Source organism: Leptonotus elevatus, chromosome 1 (assembly GCF_054856555.1).
Source record: "Leptonotus elevatus isolate MCC_2025b chromosome 1, RoL_Lele_1.0, whole genome shotgun sequence".
Lineage (NCBI taxonomy): Eukaryota > Metazoa > Chordata > Actinopteri > Syngnathiformes > Syngnathidae > Leptonotus > Leptonotus elevatus.
In genome coordinates this window covers 32,114,588-32,138,795 of record NC_141239.1, presented here as the reverse complement: position 1 = coordinate 32,138,795, position 24,208 = coordinate 32,114,588, and the positions used below count along the sequence as shown (strand labels likewise).

The window sequence follows — 24,208 nt, the reverse complement described above, 5'->3', positions numbered from 1 at the left end:
GCAATATTTATAGGATTTTTTTATTTTATTTTATTAAACATTTTACACTTTGAATGTAAAGAAAATGATATTTTCAATCGAAAGTATACTCTCTTACATCAGGAACTTGACCACATGAAGAACAGTGGCCATTTTAGGGTGAAACTTACCACACCGTTACCTTTTATTATGACGGGTATAGTTCTTTTTCAACACACTCACAAAATATTGTAGTTTCAATACATAGAATAAAGTATATTATTAGATCCGAAGTACTTCCAGGAGAGTTTCAATTTGCTTGTTCTTCTACTGGTCCTGCTTCGGCGACACACGTCCAGCGGCCGCCTTCTGCTCTCGTCTGGCGTCTGGGACGCCCGCCTGACTGGCCCTGCCAAGCACCCTTCCAAGCACCCTTCCTCTGGCATCAGCGACGGCCTCCTGACTGGCACCTCTTGTTTGGTGTCCCTTTTGACTGGCCGTGTTCCCTCTTCCATGCCCCCACTTCCGCCTGCCTCTGTTTTGGACTCTTTTGTTTTGGATTTTGTGGGCCATCTGCGATCCATCCCTTGAGGGGAGGGTGAGAAGGGGGATGTTGTTTTGTTGGCTTTTGTCTATCATGGTCAATGTTTAGTGATGTTTTCCTTATGTCTCCATTTGTCAAGTGTGATCACGTCCACCTATGTTTGTCTTCACTCTCCCTTGTTTCAGCCAATCAGTTTCCTCAGTCACGTGTGTCTTGTCCAGGTGTGTCTCATTTTCTAATTAGTGAAGGTGTATTTAGGCAGAATTGGCGCATACGTCATCAATCTGCGACAATGCGTCGTCACCGAGCTGCGGCCATTACGTCACTGGGAGGATTATCCTGCATAAGGCGTCCAGACGGACGCGATTTGAAATCTTTCCACTGTGGAGCCCGCTTTCAAAAGTGATCGGTTTCAAGCTCCGAAATGCGCCATTGTGCTTCCCTACATGGGTCCACCTTCCTTTAACCCCACGGGAAAATCGCAACATTAACATGTCTTTCATGTTGTGGATTTTGAAAAAAGGAGTTTGCTCTGCATGAAATCTGACAAATTGCAAGGTGGAAATGGCACGGAGAATGACTACTACACTGAAGCAAGAAAAGGACAACTTTATTAATACACAGATAAAGGCTTTAACCAAAGTGCAAAAAAAATAAAATAATCAAAGATGTCAGCAGCAGATAATTGATTGTTTTCTAAAAAGCAGAAAAATAACTTTTTGTCAAAAGAGATGTCAAGCAGAACAATGACTTCGACACTGCTTTTGTGACACCTCAAACTATAAAACAACATAAACAAGACAGATTTTTTTTACGGCAAAATAATTATTTATTTTAGAGATATACAAGAAAGAAACACTCCATGAGCGACACTGACATGGTTTGAGTTGAACATCAGCGTCTTTTTATTTTTAGATGTTCCCCATTCAATCGCTTCAACTGCATCAACTTGTCTCTAAAACTGGAGAAGTGCTGGTGTGAAGGTGGAGCTTAATTACATCTCTAATGTACAACTCTGTAACATAACACCTACTTTGGACACCATCTAACTCTGAAACTATCAAAATTACACTTAAGGAGCTCCCAAAAATGTCACCCTGAAATTTTAGCTTATTTTTAACCAATTTTGCTATGCAGATGGGCTGGTGAATGGTAGGGATGTCCTGATCCGATCACGTGGTTGCTGACTCGATCGGAATCGGATCCCGATCAGGACTCTGTTAAATATATGACTATGAGGTTATTTTTTTAAATAATTTTTAATTAGCTCTGGAGTTGCGCAATGGCACAGAGTGAGACTTCATGTTTCCACACAACGTGCGCATGGCGTCACTTTGCAACAGTGACACGATGTGCATAATGCCATCGAGCAGCGGGGCTAAGCAAGGAAATGGCGCCAAGGTATTTGGAAGTAGATACGTTATTATCATCCTTAATGTGGAAAGCGGAGACGGTGTGACTTGCACAACGCGCAAAGTGAGCCTTTCGTGTTGCGGAAAGGATATACAGTAGATGCGTTGCACGCTCCCTGCTGCTGTGCTGCACTTAGCAGCCGGGCTGCCCCACCGCCATCAGGCGCTGGACACTATGGACGTGCTTCGAGTCCTCCCCGCGGATCCGGCGGCGGACGTGTTTCGTTTCCTCCCCGCACAGCTGAGGTGCCCGCCGGGACTCTGCAGTAGCTTCGGGAGGGACCCCAGTGCCTAACCTAGTTTAGCATAGCCTAGCGCGAATCAGCAGGGTCGACGTCCTTCGCTAAATCCCCCTTGAGTCGACAATCTAGCCTGGTGCGAGTCCAGACCAGTAAGGATAAGGCTAGATTAAATACATTTTGCTTGCCTGCTCTTCAAATGCAGCCATTTGTTTGTTGTGAAGTTGGCTTGTTTCACGCTTTAACACAGCTACAGTAGGTTCTCAAAAATAAAGCTTGTGAAAAATGTATATACTGGTTAATAATATCCCTTTGAGTAACTCATAGATGCGCTAAAAAAGGGGGGGTTTAAATGTTTTATTTAGTTTAACCACTGTCCACTCACCATATAAAAGGTGCTGGACTAGTTTAAAAAATACTAGGGATGCACGATAATATCGGCGGCCGATAATTATCAACCATCATGACGTCAAACAGATAAAACAGATAATAACTAAAATTTGCCGATAATAATAGACTTGCCGCGTTGGTCCATCTGTTGTGGTTGTGGCCAACTCCTCAACCCCTCCCCTCTCCTACGGTGGTGTCGCATGTTTGTGACGTCATAATGCGCGCAATCTCTTGTTCACAGTTCACACTACAGACCATGCAACATGGTTTGCAACAAACGCGCTGCAGAAGTTCCACGGGGAGGAAAAAAGGCGTCGAGCTTAAACACATCAAATCTGATAAGTCACATTAAAATTCGCCATCGTAAGGATTCATGGAAGCAATACGAAGACACCTGTTCTGCTAAACCGAAACCAAGCAGTGGGAGTCACAGCAAACGCGATGCAAATGGCTTGTTATCTATTGAGGAAGCGCTAAATAAGAAGCAAAAGTTTGACAGAAAAGACCAGAGGGCAACAGCACTTGACGACAAAATCCTCCAATTTATTACGGTTGGTGACCAACCTTTTTCAGTAGTTGAAGATGTTGGATTTTGCTTGTTAATGCAACACGTTGAGCCGCGCTATGGCGTTCCGATTTGCGCGCAAATACTTGTCAGCCCCCTGCACGAGCGTTGACAGCGAACGCTTGTTGTCTGCTGCTGGCATAGTGATGGACGAGAAAATAAACCGGTTAAGATGTGACAAAGCAGAGATGATACTTTTTGTCCCCACTCATCCGTATGTAAAACTGAGTAGCACATTTGATTGAATTCACAAAATTAAGTACAGACGTGCAATAGTTGCATTTTTTGTTTGTTCATTTGCACTAAATTTTTTGGAGCCCTTATCTCTTTAGGTTTTATTACTGAACTGCATTTATTGCCTTTCTAAAGAGGCAGGCACTCTTTTATTTTGCTATATTTTTCTGTCAGGGATTTGACTTAACTTAAAGTTAAAAGGCAATGCCAAAATGTTACAGGCTTAGTTCCATTGGCCTATTTTGTTGTTGTTGCATTCTTAAAACATGACTGTTTTGTTGAGTTACTGGTTGTCTTTGAAGCAGAGATATGAATAAAATTCAGCTTCATGGTGCTTTACACAATGTTTCAATGTATTTGTACATTTTAGACTTATAATAGTAGTCGAAAGTATATTTGTATTCAAGTTGATTTTGCAAACTATTATCGGCTCACTTATCGGTTATAGACGTCGACACTTTCTAAATTATGGGTTTATCGGTATCGGTTGAGAATAGCATTATCGTGCATCCCTAAAAAATACTGTAAATACATAAAAATAAAAAAAATTCCCCCCCTTCTTAATAAAATGCCGAAATCGAATCGGGACTCTGAATCGGCCGACCTCAAAATGATGTTACTTGGACCCGGGTCCAAAAAAGTGTGATTGGGATATCCCTAGTGAACGGGCCCCATCTGGGCTGCCTAGCTGGGTCCCACTTAATTAGGCACAAGGAGTAAATAGAAATGTAACGGAATCAACTGGTGTGTGTGTCTGCGCGTTGGGCTTCCTGTCAGTCTTTTCGTTCTGACTCAGCAGTTTTACAGCTCTTACTTACATGAGCTTAGAGCTGCTGCATGCTGGGTGCAGAGGAACGGAATATCGGGGGAACGTAAATGCCGACTTACTTTCCCTGCACTGTGTATTTGTGTTCTCTGTGCAGAAGAAATGCAAACAAGTGTGAATGAGACCTTGCGGAGTACAGTGCTCGGCACACCTCTCTCACTGTGACAGTGAGACATAAAGTTGTTCAGGCAGGTGTTGTGTCAGCAGTGACAGTGTGGAGGCGTTAGTTGCGCATGGTTTTTGAGATGCTTGTTATTTTCCCACATGCATGCAGGCTGACTTTTTTGCGTCTTCAAATCAGTGTCGTTGTCAGAGGCGAAAGCCTCAAGTTCAAATAAATACACTCAAAAAAACAGTTAGGTCAAAAATAACACTAAATGGATTAAAAAGCGACCAACCCAATTTTTGGGGTTTATCATTAATCCCCAAGTTTGGGTCATATGTAGTAATAGAACTAACAAACAACCATTTTTTTTTTTAGGGGTGGGGCATTTTTGTAAAGAACAACCCAAAAGATTGGGTTGTTTTGTACTAACCCCCCCACCCCAAACTGTGTTAACAATAACATAGATACAAATGTAATCCATACGCGTCTCGTCAAAGCACTCGCCTCCACTGCCATCATACGTTCTTGGCTGTCTGACCCTCCACAAAAAAAAGCTTGAGGGAGAACGCAAGGTCTGGAAATTGGACAGAAAGCGCGCGAGCCGCAGCGGGCCTGCAGGCGGGGTCACTCTATCTGTGAGCACCAGAGCCTCGCTGGCGCTGGCAGCCCTTCATATACAACAGATAAATTGTGTGTGCGCGAGCTGGAGAGTCTTGATCAAGAGTCAGCAGGAGAGAGATGGCCTCATCTGGCCAGATGGCGCAGAGTCGTTGTCAAAGGATCAGGCCGAGGGCTTACGGGTCTTCAAAGCCTTGCTACTCTCTCTGTGTACACTTTATTACACACGACCACGTTGTGGACTAAACACGACTGGGAATCAGAGAATAAGACATGGAAGGTAAAAACTTTCAAAGCCCTGACGAGGATTTGAAGTATATGACCAGCATAAAGGGATCTCAGAAGATCATTGCACAAAAGGCCTGACTTAATAAAAGGTGTACAAATACTCAAACAAACGTGCTAAATTGCTACGTAGTTCATTTTGTGGGGAATATTTGCTAATTGATTGGTTTTGTGCACGGAATGCGATTAATCAAACGTGAGATGGAATTGCGATGGACGATTGTGTGTCTTCAGAAAAGTGTGCAAACCACGCTGCTGTGTGTACCCATGGCGAGGAGGTGCAGGCAACAGGAAAGGTCACGCACATGCAAACAGCTGAAATGCCAGAAACAAAAATGATCACGACAATGTTCGAAGGATTAACTTGCAGCCAATCACAAGACGGAGTCATGCCATACAAACTATGAAAAACTTATTGTAATTCTGCATTTCCTTGTGACTGGATATCTTTAGCGCAAAGAGTAATTTTGCAGATCAAAGCGAATGGCACATATGTCTTATGTGAATGCTGGCTTCACATAAATGAACAGAGCAATAGATTTCTTCTGTAACTCCGTAATATTTTTGTCTTCCACTACCATCACTTCAAACGTCATTTTATGCTCATGGTGCTTTCCCAAATGTTCCATGGTGAAAACAATAAGCACTAGCCAAAACAAAACCCTCAATTACACTTTCGCCCCAGTTGCCAACAGTGCGTGCAATCGTCAACATGCAATTGAGTGGCCACCATCAATTTGGTGCATTGGTAAAATATTGCAATCTTAGTAAACCGCGCGTAACAGGGCCACCAACAGCGCACACAATCTGCTGGAGTGCATACAAGCAATTTGGCATCTTAGCGAATCAGATCTCATGTCTTCTGAAAATTTGGACTCAACCATTATTTGAATGACAATAGCTAACGCTGTCATTTATTTTCTAGTCATTGGAGACTAAGAATTCAATTTCTGCTTTCAGTCTAGCCACGGGTAACATGGGAAATCATTTTGTAATAAACAAGCAACGGACCGATGATAGATGCTAAGCAGGTCCTGATTTATGTCAACTTCAGTAACATCTGTAGCATGTTTCAATATTCTTTTCGGGATTCTGATTTGGCTACTTTTGGAAGCTAAAGTAATGTATGTCTATTTTTTTTGTCCTCAAGTGACAGACTGAGCCAATTTCTCCCAGGATTGTCATGACAGAGCATTGGGTTTAAAGATACAATCACGGTTAGAATCCGAATCAGAAGCTCAGAACCAGCTTTCCAGATTGAGCGACAGCATGAGCTCTCAAGTATTGCAAAACACAATCTTAGTCAGAGGACTGCCTGTTTTATTTCATGTTTGGTAGTGAGCGGAAATGGGTTTCCGTTATGTTTTTGTCACTTTACAAGTCGGCCATTTTTTTTTTTTTTTTTTGAAGAGCTCAGTATTGTTCATTCGGTAATGTCATCATCATTGCTCTCTTATTTTAATTTTTTTTATTTTTATTTAAATTTTGTATGCAAGTAGGCCATGTTGACGACGTCAGCATTGCAGTTGAAAGTACTGAAAATATCTATTATCAGTTCACTAAAGTGCTTTCAAATTGACTGTATGAATGATAAATTGACACAATCTATATAGATAGACGTCATGACGACTATATAGCCAAACACTTCGCCATTTGAAAAAAATATTTTTCAAGTTTGTGGAGATGTTTACTGTTATGTGAAAGAAATGCCTCCGGTTCATTTGATTTGATAAACAATATTGTAGTTCAAGTTCAACTTTGTTGTTGGAGTATGACAAAAGTTTTGGATCACACAAAACTTTTTCACAGTGCTCATCCATCATGCAGCTCCCTTTTCACTTTCAAACATCTAAAATACTAAATAATACAGTTGGGTGGACATGACTGTGCAAAAAAAAAAAGAAAGAAAGAAGCTCACTTGCCAGAGGTGTATTTTACAATTGCACAAGCCCAGTAAAATATAATCCCCAAGGTTCTGACCAGAATACAAAAACATTCCTTTATGACAAGGCCGCAATGAAGACCAACAAAAATGCGGTGCTGGGTTTTGACAGTGGAAAAGTGATTGTTAAAACACTGGTTGGGGTCTTAATCCATCAATCTCACACTTGACTGTCTTATTTCCTTAGTCGGTGAGTTTTGACAATTGTGGATGAGAGCACATCCAATAACTTTTTATGTTGCTTGCAATATCCCCACTTGAAAGGGATAATCTATCTAAACGGAGATAGAAGTTGGAATTCACTCAAATGACCAGGCAGCTTTCCTTCCCCACCCCCCGTCTTTTATTTGTTTCAAGCCAATCATTCATCGGGTGAAAAAACCTTAAATCAAAACACAGATTACAAATTCCACACACCACAATACCTATAAGTTACCTCAATTTATTTGTACTCAACTAATTCCTCTATATTAAAATGCATGATTTACTTTCACCTTAATCACATTTTTATTGCTAGATTCAATTACAGAGAAATTTACACAAACCGTGATCTATACCAACACTCAAACGAATAAATGAAATATGTAAATATATATATATATATATATATATATATATATATATATATATTTTTTTAAATCACTCTACATTTCAATTAAATTGATCCTGTGACTAACATTTCATAACCAATCATTTTAAGATTGAAAATCAAATGAATGGGCTCAATACTAAATGTATCAATACTTCCATTTGACATATAATCCCGCCACATTGCATTAGATCAAAGATAAAGAATAGCTCGGCAGACAAACAACTTGCTGAATCAAATGTCTCTAATGGCAGTCTTACCGGCTGCCTCTCCGGTGTTTGTAGAGTAGTTTGTCCGTGAGCATGAGAGTTCACTTCAGAAGGCGAGCGCCCTTTTTCTGATACTTGATTACAAATTAGTTCCACCTGTGACAGGTGTCGCCTTTAAAAGGTCAGGCAGTGCTTGTGCTCGTCAACAGCCTTTGCCAACTGTCAGTTTGGCTTGATAGTGACAGGGATGTATTAGTGATTGGAGTTCCAATTCTACATATACAGGCTGGCCGAGAGACCCTCTTCCACGCCCACCCGTTGAAAAGCATACTTGACGAACATATTCGTCGGCGGCAGTAAATGTTTTGAATTTCAGTTGATGAATACGAATGTCCACAGGAGTGACAATTAAGACAGATATTATTTCCTATGAGTGTACAGTTAGGGTTTCACTGCCATGTCAAAATCTTCAGATTTGGACAATTGACTTTGATAGTTTGGTGCTAGCAAACGCAGTGACGTTGGAGTGTAATATTTAGCCGTTTGGTGTACATTAGTGTAGATATTTACCTGACGGGACCGAAATAGGCTGGACGGCGTACTCATATCCTGATCTTCTGAATGCCATGCATGTTATGTGTATGTATTACCTAAGGGGATTAGGTGCTTTTGAAATCCAAGAATGACGGGACCGGTTCCTAGCTTCTCTCGCTGGCTCTACACAACAACCCTCACAACAAACAAAACCAATATTGGCTTATTCTCATCAAGCATGAGTGTTCCAGCAACGCATATCCACTCTTGGTCATATTTACATTTCCATCCACGGGGGATTAACCGTTTTCAATAGCAGCGAGGAAAATCCTTGGCATTTTCTCCACCGGCTTTGCATAGAATACCGATTGCAAATTGTGTGTGATTTGCCGCAACATGGAGGGTATTCTTGGGTCAGCTGTGATCAGATGTCAAAACGCACCAGAACAATAAGACACATGCCGCTTATGCCGTCACTGAAGTCGTAGCATGTAGCGCCAACTTAGTCCATACGCTGCTTTTCTTTTTTGTTTTTTTGTTAAACGTAAGACTGAAGAGGTGGACGATTGTTGTTTTAGTCATACACATACAATCACACTTAAGCATATTCCACCTACAATCTATTCCTTCTCTTCCAGATGCTTCCGCCCCTCAAAGCTGGTAGATACAAAAGGATAGACGTGCAGGTGAGTTCAGACCAACGCTTCAAAGGAACCAAAATGAAAAGACTTGAACCAAGTCCTGCAGCGGAAAGAAAAGAAGAGGGCTTCAATGTTGACATGCATGGACTTAGGTCAGCATATTATCCTACTTGAAAGGCAATTTGAATCAATGTGGCGGTGGGTGGGCGGCTGTTGTGGTGGGGATGTTAAGAGCTTTTTCTGCGAATGTTTTTGTTTCTACCCACACAAGAAATGAGAGGGCATCATCATGAGTCATCACGCACTGGCGTTCACAAGGACGCGTGAACGGATGTGAGGGGAACAAAATCCTGTCGGAAAGCAAAAGAAATGCCATCATTATTTGAAATTGCACAACACACTAGGGGTGAGGATCGAACCCACAACCTCACGGATGGGAGACAACCACTCTACCACTGAGCACATCTGTATTTCAGAATTCCGTCGTGGTTTATAATCCCTGCGTAAACGCGGTGTGCCTGCTCACAGTTTTGCTAGTCAGTGTCCATTTGGCTCGCAAAATCCACATTTTGATGCGGAAACTGCAATGCGGCACGACAACGCTTATTTCCAGCCTTGTTTTAGCGCAACGCTAAAGTCTAAAATTGGAAGTTGATATAAAACCGCACGGATTACCGTAACGCTAATAAAGTCGTGTATGACAGAAAAATATCTGGCAAAACGTCAGAACAGTAAAATTCTAAAACATTAATTTTCAAAGCGTGGTATAGAAAAATCACTGCCTATTAATCACATTATTGAGATACAATTTTCATTGAACTTTTATTATTTGCAATACATTGGAACAGAATAATTTAGATACAGTGTTATAATGTCGGTCTTACCTGGAGAGCCAAGTATTTTTTTTAGGTGGAACTTTGAGTAAAATATTAAAGACCAAAACACTGGTCTAAAATATGAATTCAACAATGTGTGCTTTGCTTTTTCTTGGACTTTTTTTTTTTACGCCACAAGTCGTAGCAAAGGCGGTTTCATTATATTGAAGATCCCACAACTGGAAAAGGAACTAGCGGTTCCACTGGATTTTTTCTCAAAGAAAAATAAACACGTGGAGTTTCCCATACTAAAAATGTGTCATGATTCATCCTGTACTTCCCCAAAATAATTGTTACTTGGGTCAGCCCCACATCAGAAAAAGATTCGCCTCATTATAGCCACATTTTCCTCTTTGCGATTTAACACAACGCAAATGCCTCTTACGCAAATAAGTAATACATGGAATACAGTTTTCAAATCAGAAGTATGAAAGTAACATTTGTTAAAGTACAGTTTAGTTGTATTTCACATTTGAATTTAATCTTATATTGAATGCAAATGTAAAAAAAAAAAAAACATTTATTATTTATTGAATTTTCTGTGTAAGGCAATTTAACTGAATCATTTGTAAGTCATTTTTCTATTTGCTATAATTAGGCACAGTGTCTTAAAATAAAACTTAATATACTTTTTAGCAAGAAAGTCTGTCTCATTTTTGATGAACCCTTTAGCCTTCCGCACTACTGTATTTTAATTTTGGTCATGCTAGTGGTACTTGGAGAGATGAGTGTTGATTTAGGTTGTACAAAAAAGTTGGAGAAGCACTGATCGATCGATAACGTGTCAGGTTTGCTTATTAATGTGGCTCTTTAAAATGCCACACTAGAGTTTCTTGTCCAGTTATTTTCATCAGCTCCCTTGGGAATGTGCAATAACAACACAGTTGTGCAATCCTAAAACTTTCAAGCTTCTGCACTTGAACTACCATAACATCCAGTTACATGGCCAAAAAACACATTCAGGCTGCCTCCTAGTTATTGTCTACCGCGGCTTTCTCTTCATTGCTCAGCAGAGACTGAAAATGAACACCATTCAACTTGTAAAAAGCAAAAAAACCAACCTAGAGAGTCTTTTTGGGGGAAGTGTTTTGCGAGCGAGGCTGCCAACGGGGGCAGAGGTGTTCGTGCTTCCGACTGAGCGCTCCTATTTGGAGCTGTCAAGCCTTCCCGTGTCGTGCTCGCCGGCCTGTGGTCGGCTGGCGTTTTCTAAATAGAAACCATCTATCAGAGGCTAAGTGGTGGTTGAGAGATGTCATTGTGGTCAAGAGTGGGTGACGGCCGTGAATGAGGAAGTGGTAAAAGCCCCGGGAAAAAATAAATAAATAAATGAAGTAAAAAATAAATAAATACAGCTTGCATTTATATAGCAGCTAACCAGCGTGGAATTTCAGTACACTTGTGAATTGAATTAATTTGAGAGTCTATTTTGAAGTGGGAATATAAAAGGACCAAATGGCAGTTCTAAACACAATACAGAAACAAGATACAGTGAAAGTAAAAGCAAAATATGACGCCGAAACACCCTAAATCAAAATAGAAACATAAGAAATAAGGCAAAAAGAAAATGAGGAATCCCCATTAGTTTTTGGGGTAATGACTTTAGTAAAAATGTGATTCTAATGCATAGTTACTTTTCATCATTGACTTTGTTATATGCAAACTTTATAAACTTAGAGTTGCGCATGAAACAAGCAAAAAGGGAAAACAAAGGTGCTTTGTAGAGGTATAAATAGTAAGTCTATGTTCTAAATGGAGTTTGCCGTCACTAAGCCATTAATGCAACTCAGTCGCTCGACTTCAGTGTAACGGGGTGAGTATTTGTCAAACTTTTCTCTGGCTTCTTTTCTTTTTCTAGCCTCTAATTGATCCGGTAATTATCTCAGGGTGAGACAGAGAAGAAAAACAACACTATTCAGTGAAAAATCTTTCCAGCAGCACCATGACAGAAGCTCTTGTGTTAGCATCACTGCCACCCAGGGCTGCCAAAAGGGCGCTAAGTGGGATAGGTGGGGTGAAACCGGGTAGGAGTCCAGATCAGGTTCCGGGCCTCGGTGGCCTGGTGATACCAGACCTGAGTGAGGTGGCCCCTCCAACTTCCTGCCCAGACAATGAGCATAGCCACAAAGAGCCCTACTTGGATTTAATTGATGCACAATGATTTTATTCTTCCGCTGTCACCTGACTTTGGTCGCACACAGTGCTAATTGCCACCTTGCCTCACACAAAGTTATATGACCACAACATCTTTCTTTCTTTCTTTCTTTCTTTCTTTCTTTCTTTCTTTCTTTCTTTCTTTCTTTCTTTCTTTCTTTCTTTCTTTCTTTCTTTCTTTCTTTCTTTCTTTCTTTCTTTCTTTCTTTCTCTCCCTCCCTCCTTGGTTTGGGGTGGACATGTTTCTTTCATTCCGATTGGAGATACAGCGATGCCTTGGGGTAATTAAAAAAGCCATACCTCAAATCATCTTTACATGTTGAAATGTAAAGATGTTTTATTTTTTACATTGGATGAATTGCAATGTGCCCACCTTGGACATCAGGGGGCAGCATAACACAGATATTATGAATCTCACGTGAGTTCTAGGTAGTCCTTGCCTGGTTGCAGCATCCAGTCATATGGCACTGGGGTGTGTCTTGCCTAGAACCCAAGTGGGATTCATAATATTGTCTGAACTCTCTCAGCTCATCAGTACACCACTAATATTAGTCGTTCTATGCAGATGATTAAGAATATATGACTGTGAATACTGTTAAGTTGTCTGTCTATATTTTTTCGCATGGGAAGGTGAAGGAGGGTCCGAAAATGGCTGGCATTGAATGAGTTTAGTTGTTTGGTTGTTTTAAATACACAGCATGTTTTTTTCTTATATTTTTGTAACTGAGAGTGGAAATAAACAGCTTGAAAGCTCCTTTTTCATTATTTTTAATTTTATTTTTAATCCTTGACTGTGCCAAACTGCAGCTTGCTTTTAAATGACTTGACTGCCCCATATAGTCTCAAGTTCTTACTCGCAAGTAAAAACCATAAAAAATTCCAAGTCACTCATATCTAAAGGCAACGCTGTACATTTAGAAGCGCTTTTATCCATCATCTAGAAGCTTCTAATCAAATGCTGCGGCGCGGAATAGAGAACTGCGTGTGGTCCGTTGGCTTACGAGCGGCAGTTGATTTGCGGCGTTCGTACAACCCTTTTGAACTCCCCCTCAACTTGAGCACAATTATGTCAAGCGCTCGTTTAAGCGAACACGCTAGGGAAATTTTGTGTGTCATTTTTGACTGAATCCCTTCCCATCTCATCCCATAAATCACATTAGGCCTGCTTTGCTTTTCCTCACATCTATAAAAAGACACGGTCAATTTGGATGTCTAAAATTCACCTCCTGGAGGCACATTTGCAGCATTCCAGACAAAACGCACCAGCAGCATTCCTTGTGGGGAGCCTGGGAATTCACCCATCCCACATTTGAGACTTTATAATGACACGCTGGGATGTCTGAGCAAGCGAGTCAAGTCGTAACAGACATGGTAGGGTGCCACAACACACAAGCATAATTACACAAATATCAGACATAAGGACACAAATTCTCTCGGGTTTAGTTTGACAAGTACAAAAAATATATAAACATTAAACTCACTAGAAATAGACACTAAAATACTATATGTGCTTATTCACGACCAAAAGTTTTGACAGTGATGCAACGTTTGTGTTTTACTAAACTATTCTAAATTCTTGTAATGAGCAGTTACAAGTATTTTTCTAAATTTACCCCAAAACCTTTCATGGTTGAGTGAGGGACAACATTGTAATTATTATTATTTTTTTGCACACATTCTATAATTAATCAGGGTATATATCATTACATTATTTAAAAAAGCTGAAAAAAATTGATTTGACATTTTTGCCCTGGCAATAAAAACTAAATTATATATATATATATAAAAGAGCAATGATGATGACATTACCAATGAACAATACTGAGCTCTTTTAAATTAAAAATAATAATAATAATAAATAAAAAATGTCGAACCCGAAGCATGAAGGGTGATGGCCGCTATTAAAATAGCAACCAGAGAGCAGGTGCTACACAACAATGAATTGTAATTTTTGAGGGAGAAGCCATGACTATTTTTGTTTAGAACTGGAGATTCCTTAGTTTTCTAAAGTTGTACACCCTGAAAATGTATCTCTTCTAATCTGCTGGCATGGCTGCTTTAGAGTGCCTCATTGTCAGCAATGAGTGTGCACACATCACACAGATAAAGGCAAAAGAGCAAGGAGGGTGGTTTATTTATTTTCTAAAAAGGTCCGACTTGACAGCCCTCATGTGGCCAAGGTGTTTCCGAGTGGCGCAATGTGGAAAAGTCCTGGACATATTCCAGCCACCGGAGGCTTTAAGCGGTTCGATTTTTGCGGCTAACGTAGTTAAATAAAGGTCCATGAATGCTGTTTGATAAAGCGGCATACATTTTTCCAGGGTTTGATTGACAGTTGATTCGAGTGGGGTGAGATTTCATCACACTCAGCAGACATGCCGGCGGCGTTTGTGATTGGAGATGGGCTGATTTCAAATTTGCCAGTGAATACCGTATCGTTTGAATGCCTTGAAATTTGAAAAACACAATGAAAAATGGAATCATTCACATTTACACGTTTTAAAACGTGTTTTATACGGGAATAGCTTGCATTCATAGCACAGCACAATCTGTGCAGAGGCCTGCACTTAAACGAGTGCCCAGCTTGACATGGTGATTAAAGAACAGCCAATTTTAAGAGACGTCCTTGGAGGCTTGCATGAATAAATCACAGCAATCTGAGGCCACTTGCTGCTTTGAAACGTGTGATCCCACTAACATTTGTACACCTATCCAAAGGGCTTCGTAGGTGAGACAACCCATGTTGTTATAGCTGATAAAAGTTGGAATACTAAAGTTGTCATTTGAATGAGCAGAAGCTGAAACGTGTACTGGCTTCATTTCCAAATTAGTTTTATTAGCTTAGCCACATTACCCTGACATTGCAAAATGTATATAAGACTGTATATAAAGTAAGAGAGTCAGGGACAAAAAAATCCTCCACTTCCCGAGGAGTTGACCTAGTAAAACATTTATGAGCGATGTCTCCATGTGAAGTGCGTAAGGGGAGTTGAAAGCTTGGGATTCTAAAATAAGAAAAGTGCTCTGTGCGTGTATGTTTTTTTTCTTCCAGAGTGTCTTAGTTGGCAGTTGGCCTGTCAGAAAGGAACTCATCAGAGATTTGCAATGACAGACTGACGCGTTCAGTGGCACGCGTTAAACTGCCGACCCTCCCAAATCAAGAACAGACTTTGAGTCGAGGAGAGGATGAAGCAGACAAAAGTCAGACAGCAGAAACAGACACAAGGACCTTGTTCCTTTTGACAGCCAGCAAATAATATAGAACAGAAGGATGTGTGTGAGAAAGAATATTCATAAACACATAATAGAATTAGAGCGAGCACAAAGGAGTGGTTTGGTTTAACACATCCCGACACAAAACACGCTTGGACACCTTCACTCCTTCACGGACAGTTGGAACTAATAAAAACATAACAAAACAGTCACAACTATCCAAGTAACATAATTGCATGTTTGCTACAATATATTATTGCAAATCGTTCCCTTCTTCTGTCAAGTTTGAAAAAAACTACTGTATACACTAATATCATTTGCTGTAGCCAATAGCAACCCGGCAGTTGTGTTAGGGCAGGGGTGCTCAAGTTCGATCCTCGATCCTGTTTTCCATGTTTCTCTCCACTAACACACCTGATTCATGATCAGGATCATTATCAGGCTTCTGCAAAGATTGCTGATTAGCTGATCATTAGATTCAGCTGTGCTGCAGGAGGGAAACATGGACAACAGGCTGGACAGGGGCTCTCGAGGACCGAACTTGAGCACCCCTGTGTTAGGCAAATTGGTGTTAAAGAGTTTAAGAAGTTCCCACTGCCTGCAAGGCAATGAAGGTATCTCATTGTGATTGGGTGAGCAAGGCTAGGTGGGTGGGGCCAGTGTAACCGAGTATGATGGGGAGATTGCGTGCGTGAGCTTGTGTTTGGAGGCAAAAATGTGCATAGTGAGTTCATAAGGGTTCATCGATTAATTGACGCCAACAACTATCTTCACCTTAGTGTCAACTTAAAAAAAAATCTGAAGTTGTTCAACCAAGTGTGGTCAACAGTGTGATTTACAGAAGGAAAATGGTATACTAACTTAACTATACCACATTGTCACGTTGAATTAATACATGTCAATTTAGAACATAGACTTTTAGTAGTAGAGAAGAGAAAATCAATCTCCTATAAGCACATTTGATTTATGGAACTGAATACTGACATCATTTTGTCCGATTTTTTCCTTCCAGCTCCATAACAAGAAGTCAATAAGCACACTGGGAAATGACTTTGAAAAAAGAAAGGACATTATTTTTCCTCAGATCTATCTTGATTTCTTTTCTTTGGCTGCCCACTTGCAAACAAAGCCCACTTGATCTCTCCAGATTGTCATTGATTTGAACAGCCAGCTCCAACAAATTGCTTGCTTGTATCCTGAGAAGCTCTCTGGTTCTCTTTCCCCAGGCATGGGATTTTTCTTGTCAATGTGTGTGTGTGTGTGTGTGTGTGTGTGTGTGTGTATTTGTGTCTGTAAAAGGGATGACGCCTTAAACTGCACATCGGGAAGAGAAGAAATGTGCGACAGAGATGCAAAGTTTCTCTCCCAATTAGCTACCAGTGACGAATCCAGTGTGCACACGAGGAGAAAAGCAGACACGTATCGATGGCAATGTTAGTATGATGATGGAGGACGGATAACACTGATTTCTCAATTCATTCTCCTGAATTTTTAATTTTTTCTCAAGTGATTTGACTTTAACTATTATTATGAACGTTCCAAGCTTTATCTTGAGCTAATTTAGCTTTGCAATAATGGATTTCATGAATTTAGTCCTGACAAGATGGCGTAACGATTGAAAGTAAACAAAAAAGGAAGCACATCATCAACTGGGTTCACCTTTCCATCCTTTTCTTCTTTTTTACTTTGATTGTTGGGAAGCAACATCCAATGTCTAATTTTGGTCAATTTCATATATATATATATATATATATATATATATATATATATTTTTTTTTTTTTTACAAATCGATATATGGTCACTCCCCACCTGGCTTAATTTAATGATTAAAAAAAAAAAATGATTAGTATTTTTTTTAACAAATTATTAACAAAACTAAAATCTTGAAAATATAAAGTACATTTATTATATCTACAGCCAACTTTTAATCGCATGGGGGACTTTTTAATGAGACATAAGGGGGATAGACTATTGTGTTTAAAAATACAATAATAATACAAATAATAATAATAATAAAAAAAATAGAAGGTCAGCTCAAAGCCTGTGGCTACTTTTACAAGAGTCACTGTGAGCGTCAAACAAAAATAAAAACTGAGCATGTTGTAAGCAACTCACAGCATGCTGGTCTTCCAGTGACTGGCATTTGGTTAAACCACACTAAGAATGCAACTCGTCTCTTGCCCCGGTTCACCCCTCAACATCTGGACTTTGGCCTGTTTTACTGCCACTTCTCCTCCCTCTTATGGTTGGGAAAACTGCTTCATGAAGGGAGGGTTGGACGGTCTTTGGGTGATCGCTGTAAATGTTCTTTTGGCAACAGCACAACCACTTAAAAAACCAAACTCAATCAGACTCAGCACTTTCTTAAAGGGCATCACGTCCATACATAAAGATAAAAATGTATATCACAACTTTAAAAAAATGTCCATCCCTTAAGAAAAAGCAAACTTTCTAATGCCTTATCACAGACCACACTGAACGCTGACTGGTCAGGAGTTTGCGCAATCTCTTCTTATTGTGTGAAGTGTGCTGACACGCCGTCAACACCTCCCACGTAATTCATCCAAATCACTGATGGAGCGGCCACAGCTGCGGCTTGGCTCGCCGATACCCCCCAATTCTCCAGCAACACTCCTGGGTGACGGAGGGGGCCTGAACTCTGTCACCCCCGCAGAACTTCCACTTTTGAGTGAATTTGTCGGACACCTGCGGTTGAACACAGCTGTCTTCAGTACAGGGCTCCAACCGACACGCCACACACACTACAAGATGAGCGATGGTTGAGCTCAAAATGCTTAAAAGTGGAACCGCTCAAGATGTGAAGTTTGCAATTTGACCCAAGTTTTAGGGAGAATGGGCAACTGAGAAAGAACTAGAGTGTCGAATGGCTAACTTCAGTGTTGCCATTTTTAAATTAAGTCCACTGGACTTAAAGCTAGCTATGTGTACACACCACAAATCTATCTTCCCTGGATGTCACAATTTACAAAAAAAAGCTGTATTGTTATTTTAATCCCCAAGCGAGGAGGTGATACCGTAGATGAGCCCGCTGCCCGACCTCCGGCTGAAAGCCTGCCAGCTTGCGAGTTAGATGCAGGCTTGCACTTCTCATTGTGGGGTCTGGTTGAATACATTCCAGCCGCGGAGGAATTACGTGGGTATATTTTGGGGGCTGAAATATGTCGAGATGTATTTTTTTTGGCGGGACATGGTTTCACACAATTCGCTTTTGAGAACAGTGACAAGGGCTTGATTTTTCCCAATTTTATACGGCACAATTTTTGTAATGACTCTATTTAAATTTGCAAGGGTGGTTAACAACACTCTTCTCTGTGGTGTGTCAAATGTATAAGACATATTTATTTTCACTTTACAGGGACTTTAGAAAGGCATTGAGAACAGCAGCGTGATCTGGAAACAGAATAATTCTATTTCAATTATGTTCCATTGTAGAAATCAATTCAAAATCCTTTGAAGTTCCACAGTTTTCCTAAGGCTCTGGTGGCAGCTCTTTGAGGAAACACTATTTAATAAACGTCTATATACAGTATATATGGGAAAAAAAGGAGTGGGGGGAAAAAAAGGGAAACAAATCCATTTTGTGACATGAATATGATATGATACAGTGTGCCATGGTGAGCAATTCCAGAGGGGATCTGTACATGTGCTTGTCATAAATGCATATATTTACATGTCATTAATTGATGGCACATCTATACGTGTTTGCGCACGGTTGTTTGCATAGCCTGTAACGTTCAGGCTCTTAACAACACGAGCTGTTTGGATTTTCTGCTGCTCAATGTGATGGATGTGATGCTATTATCTTCCGTATTATCTTCCCTCTTTTTACATATCACTGCTTTTCCATTCATTTCCGCCAACGACAGATGTGTGGCAAAACAGCGACAGCTCAACGTGTGTGTTTTTTCACTGCCCACAGATGCTTGTTATTGGTGTCATGAGTCCTTTTACGATGCCGACGTGAGGAGGCTTCGCTTGCAGATGATAAAACGGCAGCTCTTCTCCTTCGATGTTTGCACGCAGATCAACACAACAAGACATCAATGGCATAACCAGACAATCGCTTCTCCGCATCCGTCTTTATGTGGATCCATTTAACCCAGCTACATTACCGTGAAAGCTTGTCACTGTCGTTTTTAGCGCTCTGGTCACTTTATTAGATACACCAATTGATTGATTGATTGGTAGATTGGAGTTTATTTGAAACATGCAGTCGTAAAACAAGAACAGAAAAACAAATACAAAACAAAGGTCTAAAATATAAATATTCAAAATGAAAACACGTACTGGTATCCCAGAAGTAGGATGAAGTCAAAATTATCTAGATCTTAAACCTTGAAAATTACCTGAGATCAATTAATAATCAAAAATGGCCGTCCAAAATACATATGTTAAATAGGGATGTAATGTTAACGGCAATATCCTGATATCGCGATATTAAAACTGCTACAATATCATCGTCCTCATTTCACGATATTAAAAGCAGCACATCTGTTAAAAAAAAGTCCGGTTGATTTCCATTTGTGCAGTTCTAGCACCCTCTGCTGGCTGTTTTTGTTGTTGTTGTGAAATGTAATTTTCACAAAGCATGTTGTGGCCCTTCTATGTTTAAAATCCACGCTAATGGTCAGATGTAAGGGAACTTAATATGCTTGTGAAGTGAATCAATATGTGAAAGAAATCAATATGTGCGTGCTTCAATATTAAGTGTTATTAGAGATTGTAGAATATTTATATGCATTGTACAAAAGCACAATATTGTGGTTTTTTTTAGTATTCGTATGAGCATTTTTTTTTTTACAATATTGTGACTTTTTTTGGTATAACGCCAACCTCCCAATAATATCGTGATAATTATAGTATTGTGAGTTTCATGATGCTTAGATATCGTTACATCCCTAATGTTAAATATGTAAATATAAAACACCGTACATACATTGTGAAGCTTAATGAAGAAACTAAAAAAATATAGAAAAACGTCAAACTGCATTAAGCAATTTTTCTCAATTCATCATATACAGTAGCCCAAATTCCTCAAAATGAAGGACATGTAATCGCCGCTACTGTGAAAAACACCACCAATGTCAACATGTTCTATATAAAACTGAAACTCCTTTTTGAAAGACAAAGGACAGACAAACAACTACAAATCCATCCAGCGTAACAATCATAAAGCAGCGGTTTCGGTTTTGCTGCTACTGCCGTGGCCAGTGCTAAGAGCCAAGCTTGTCAAAACCAATCGCGTGCATACACACGAGACACAAGCGGGGACGGAAGACAATTTCTCCTTTTGCATAAACACTGTATGACTGCTGTAGGATGGCCACGTGTGCCCTTCCATGTCTATTCTGGCATTCAACATGAAAACATGATGACATAACAGATCACAGCAGTGACAAATACAGGCCAGATTAAGACAAAAAATGAATTTGTGGGATTAGAACAGTATGAAGGAGAAGACGGGACCCGATGGTGTCATCCAATTAGTCAGACATTATATTTGTATGTACACACCATAGTCAGGATCTTGGCAGGGAGGAGGGAGGATGGGCACCAGGGAGAAGAGCCAGACAGGCATGTAAGTCTGGCATGGAGGGTTTGGACTGGGCCTGTGAGCAGGTTCCAGCTGGAAGGACTAGTACCTCACCGTGCTGGCCCCCAAACCATTTGGAGTCGGATCATATCTGCATCTTATCTATTTTGCTTCGCCTCTCTGCAATTCCACTACAGATCCCTTGAGATTTGTGTTTCAAATGGGAAGGTATGTTGTGTTGAGGTCACACCAAAAGAAAAATACGGACATAAATGACAAATATATTCAATAAACCAAGGAAAAGGCTAGTCTAACTTTTGGACATTGTATGTGGCATTTTAACAAGATTTTTAAAAAAGGACCTGTGTTTTTTCCAAGGAAGAACATTTCTCATCGTGACCTACACGAGTAGCTTGAAAGCTGCTGCAGGCGCATGAAATCGCAAAGCACAACCGCAGTCTGTGAACGTCTCGTGTGTAGGGAGATGTCATTTCTCTGGCAAAGCTCGTCCAGTCTAATCCAAGAGATCTGAAACGTCTTCATTATTTTCGTCCCTCTGAACTACTGCACCCACAATGCACCGCCGCTTCGCAAATGAAACTGGGGCACGCCAATGCCTTAATAGAAAACAGTCAAACAAAGGTTGCTTGTCATCATTTGGCAGTCCTATTCTCGTTGTAGCGTTCTCAGGGCGCTCATTTATATCCTCCTGTGAACACTCGAGATGGTTCACTGCGACATTCAGAAACACATTTGACAAACAATTGTACAACTAGATATAGAATTGAAGTGAGCAAATCAACACTGGCGCTTTTGTACATTTGAATATGTTTGTAGTGTGAGCATTGAAATGCAAGAATGATGTTAATTTAAAGGTTATTTGTCTTGTGCAATATCTAGTGATAAAACTTGAGCAGACAAACCCAAATTATTATGAAATTTGCACTATAAATTGAGAGTTCTGAGACACGAAGATGCTTGGCTGATTTTTGGTCTTCTTCTTTTTGGCAACACTAAGGAACTTTCAGTTTATGCTGATTATGGCGGCGCCATATGGACAAAAGCGGTAATGTTATGCCTGATGGAAGACCACATTTCCCATGAGGACAAGCACATTGCGCAGTTTTCTTTTAGCCAATGTTGATCCTTGACTGTCATTTTAGCTTCCCTTTTCCTTTTTTGTCTCCCTGACAAAACTTTTAAGTTGTTTTACAGCTTCTGCCAGGAAATCAGTAATCGTGCGTCGACTCTTCAACTAGTTTTAAGTTGATGTTTCATCAGAAGAGTTATGAAAATATTTTATTAAGGTTGAAAAGTTCCTTAGTGCTACTTTAATGAATTAAAATGGGATTTTTGAGTTTTGGCTATGGTGGCGGCAAATGTCACAACAAGCAGCACTGATAGATAGTGAACAATTTTTTGAAAAACTACACCAAGTGCTTGCTTCAAGTTGTTTATTGCCACAACTTGTTGAAGTTTATTGTAAAACTATAAACATAAAACGGAGAATGAGTGTGCTATCTTAATGCTAACACAAAATTTAAAATGTGACAGACAGGCTAACAAAACTAGCATTGATGGTGTGATTTTTATAAACTTTTCAACAATTTATATTTCACCACAAATGTTAGTAATGCATGCAGGCAGAGCATATAACAATGCTCACAGATTCTTTATCCTCTTAGATAAACTTGAGACAACCTTCTTCTGTTTCATGAACAAATCGACTGAATGTGTTGTATGGCTATGTTTTATACTGCCCCCTGATGGCCAAGATGTACACACCAGCAGGAGCAGTACTATACCCATTGAACTATCATGATGTACAAAGTGTTTCTGCAACAAATTCTTTACATTTGACATGTATTTACATTTTATTTAATTACCCGAGCACTGAGCAACTGTGATATCATTTTCAGTTGACAGCAAGCGGCAAAATGGCCGCCCCTTGAAATGGATCAAAATGGGTGCATTTTGCTTCTTAATCCATATTCCATAAACACAATATTAATCAGATTAGCTAGGACAGTAGGCTACCACTGCTAGTGCTAAATATGCAGTAGACTACGTCATAGATAAGACTGATGAGTGATGACCATGCCAACATAAGCAATATAGGAATAATAACTGACATAGTTGAACATGTTATGTTCCTCAACACTACTGTGCAGCCACCGCAGGCTACACAATCTCGTCAGGATAGGAAAAAAAAAAACTCTTGGTGTGTCTCTAACTCCATTTCCACCTATTCATAAAATCCAATACTCTCCAGTGTAGAAAAGCATTCTGCATTTCCCAGCCATCAAAGCGGTGTTTCTGAGCAATTACTTTTGATCACAGCCCAGTTGGCCCGGACGCTGTTTATCCGCGTTGGCGGGGGAATTCAACAGGACAGCCGAGAGAGAGGATGGCTATTTCTTTTTCATGTGCAACGCGCCTTCGCCGGCGTAAACGTCTCCCTAAAGACGGCGGCGGCACAATGGCCCGGCGCTTGTGTTAATTAACGCGTACGCCTGTTGATGTTCATTAAAAAGCAGACAGACATCAGAAAAAGATCACATAGAGGGGAGTGCTGCGTATCGCAACGCGCCAAAAGATGCAGCGGCGTTGCTTGGAAGCAATTCGCAGGAGATTTATTTGAAGCATCCGCATTACAAGTGGGCTCATTAGACAGATGATTTTGCTTCTTCGCTATTTGCCCACGAAGTGCAAGTGCAAGTTTTCTGAATTTTGTGATTCACTTACTTCATGGGCTTGAACAGAGCTTGTCCGTAGTTGTGGAAGGTCATGATCAACTTGAGCTGGGTGCCTCCTGATTTCATGGCTGCAGGAGAGAGAAAAAAATTGCACATAAATGTCATGCGCAGCCACAGCTGTTTTTGGTAGCTGTCAAACTGGAAAAGCAATTTGGCAAGAATGCGGAACAAAAGCAATCATCCACTGACCACAATGAGCAATCAAAGTGGAATTGTGCGCACTTTGGACAAGTGGCATGAAAATAATAGGCGGGTACAAGTGGACCGAGTGATTTTGGGGGAAAGTAAGCAGTTTGGAAAAAGAACAACAATTCACATTGAGCGAAAGGGGAAAACGGTTCTTTGTTTTTAGTACGTTCAATGTAAAATAGATGGTGCTAACTTTTCAGAAGGATATGTTGTTTTTACACAACATAATAATAAAACAAATCCAAAACTAAATTAGACCACCAATACCAAAAGCTGCTAAATGGATCCTGAATGCACCTCATGAAAAACAACATTCACAAAATGTAATTTTATTTACATGTTCATTTTGTTCTAAGCTCAGTCTGACTGGAAAAGCA

General features: G+C 40.2%; 1 protein-coding gene across 1 annotated transcript in view; it reads right to left on the bottom strand.

Annotated features, from left to right (window-relative positions):
* Nucleotides 1-24,208, bottom strand: part of fam20ca (FAM20C golgi associated secretory pathway kinase a) — a 42,267-nt gene that overhangs the window by 8,370 nt on the left and 9,689 nt on the right. Inside the window, exon 3 of the mRNA XM_086092591.1 lies at nucleotides 23,632-23,710. Coding sequence (XP_085948717.1) covers nucleotides 23,632-23,710 — 79 coding nt within the window. The remainder of the gene's footprint in view (nucleotides 1-23,631; nucleotides 23,711-24,208) is intronic.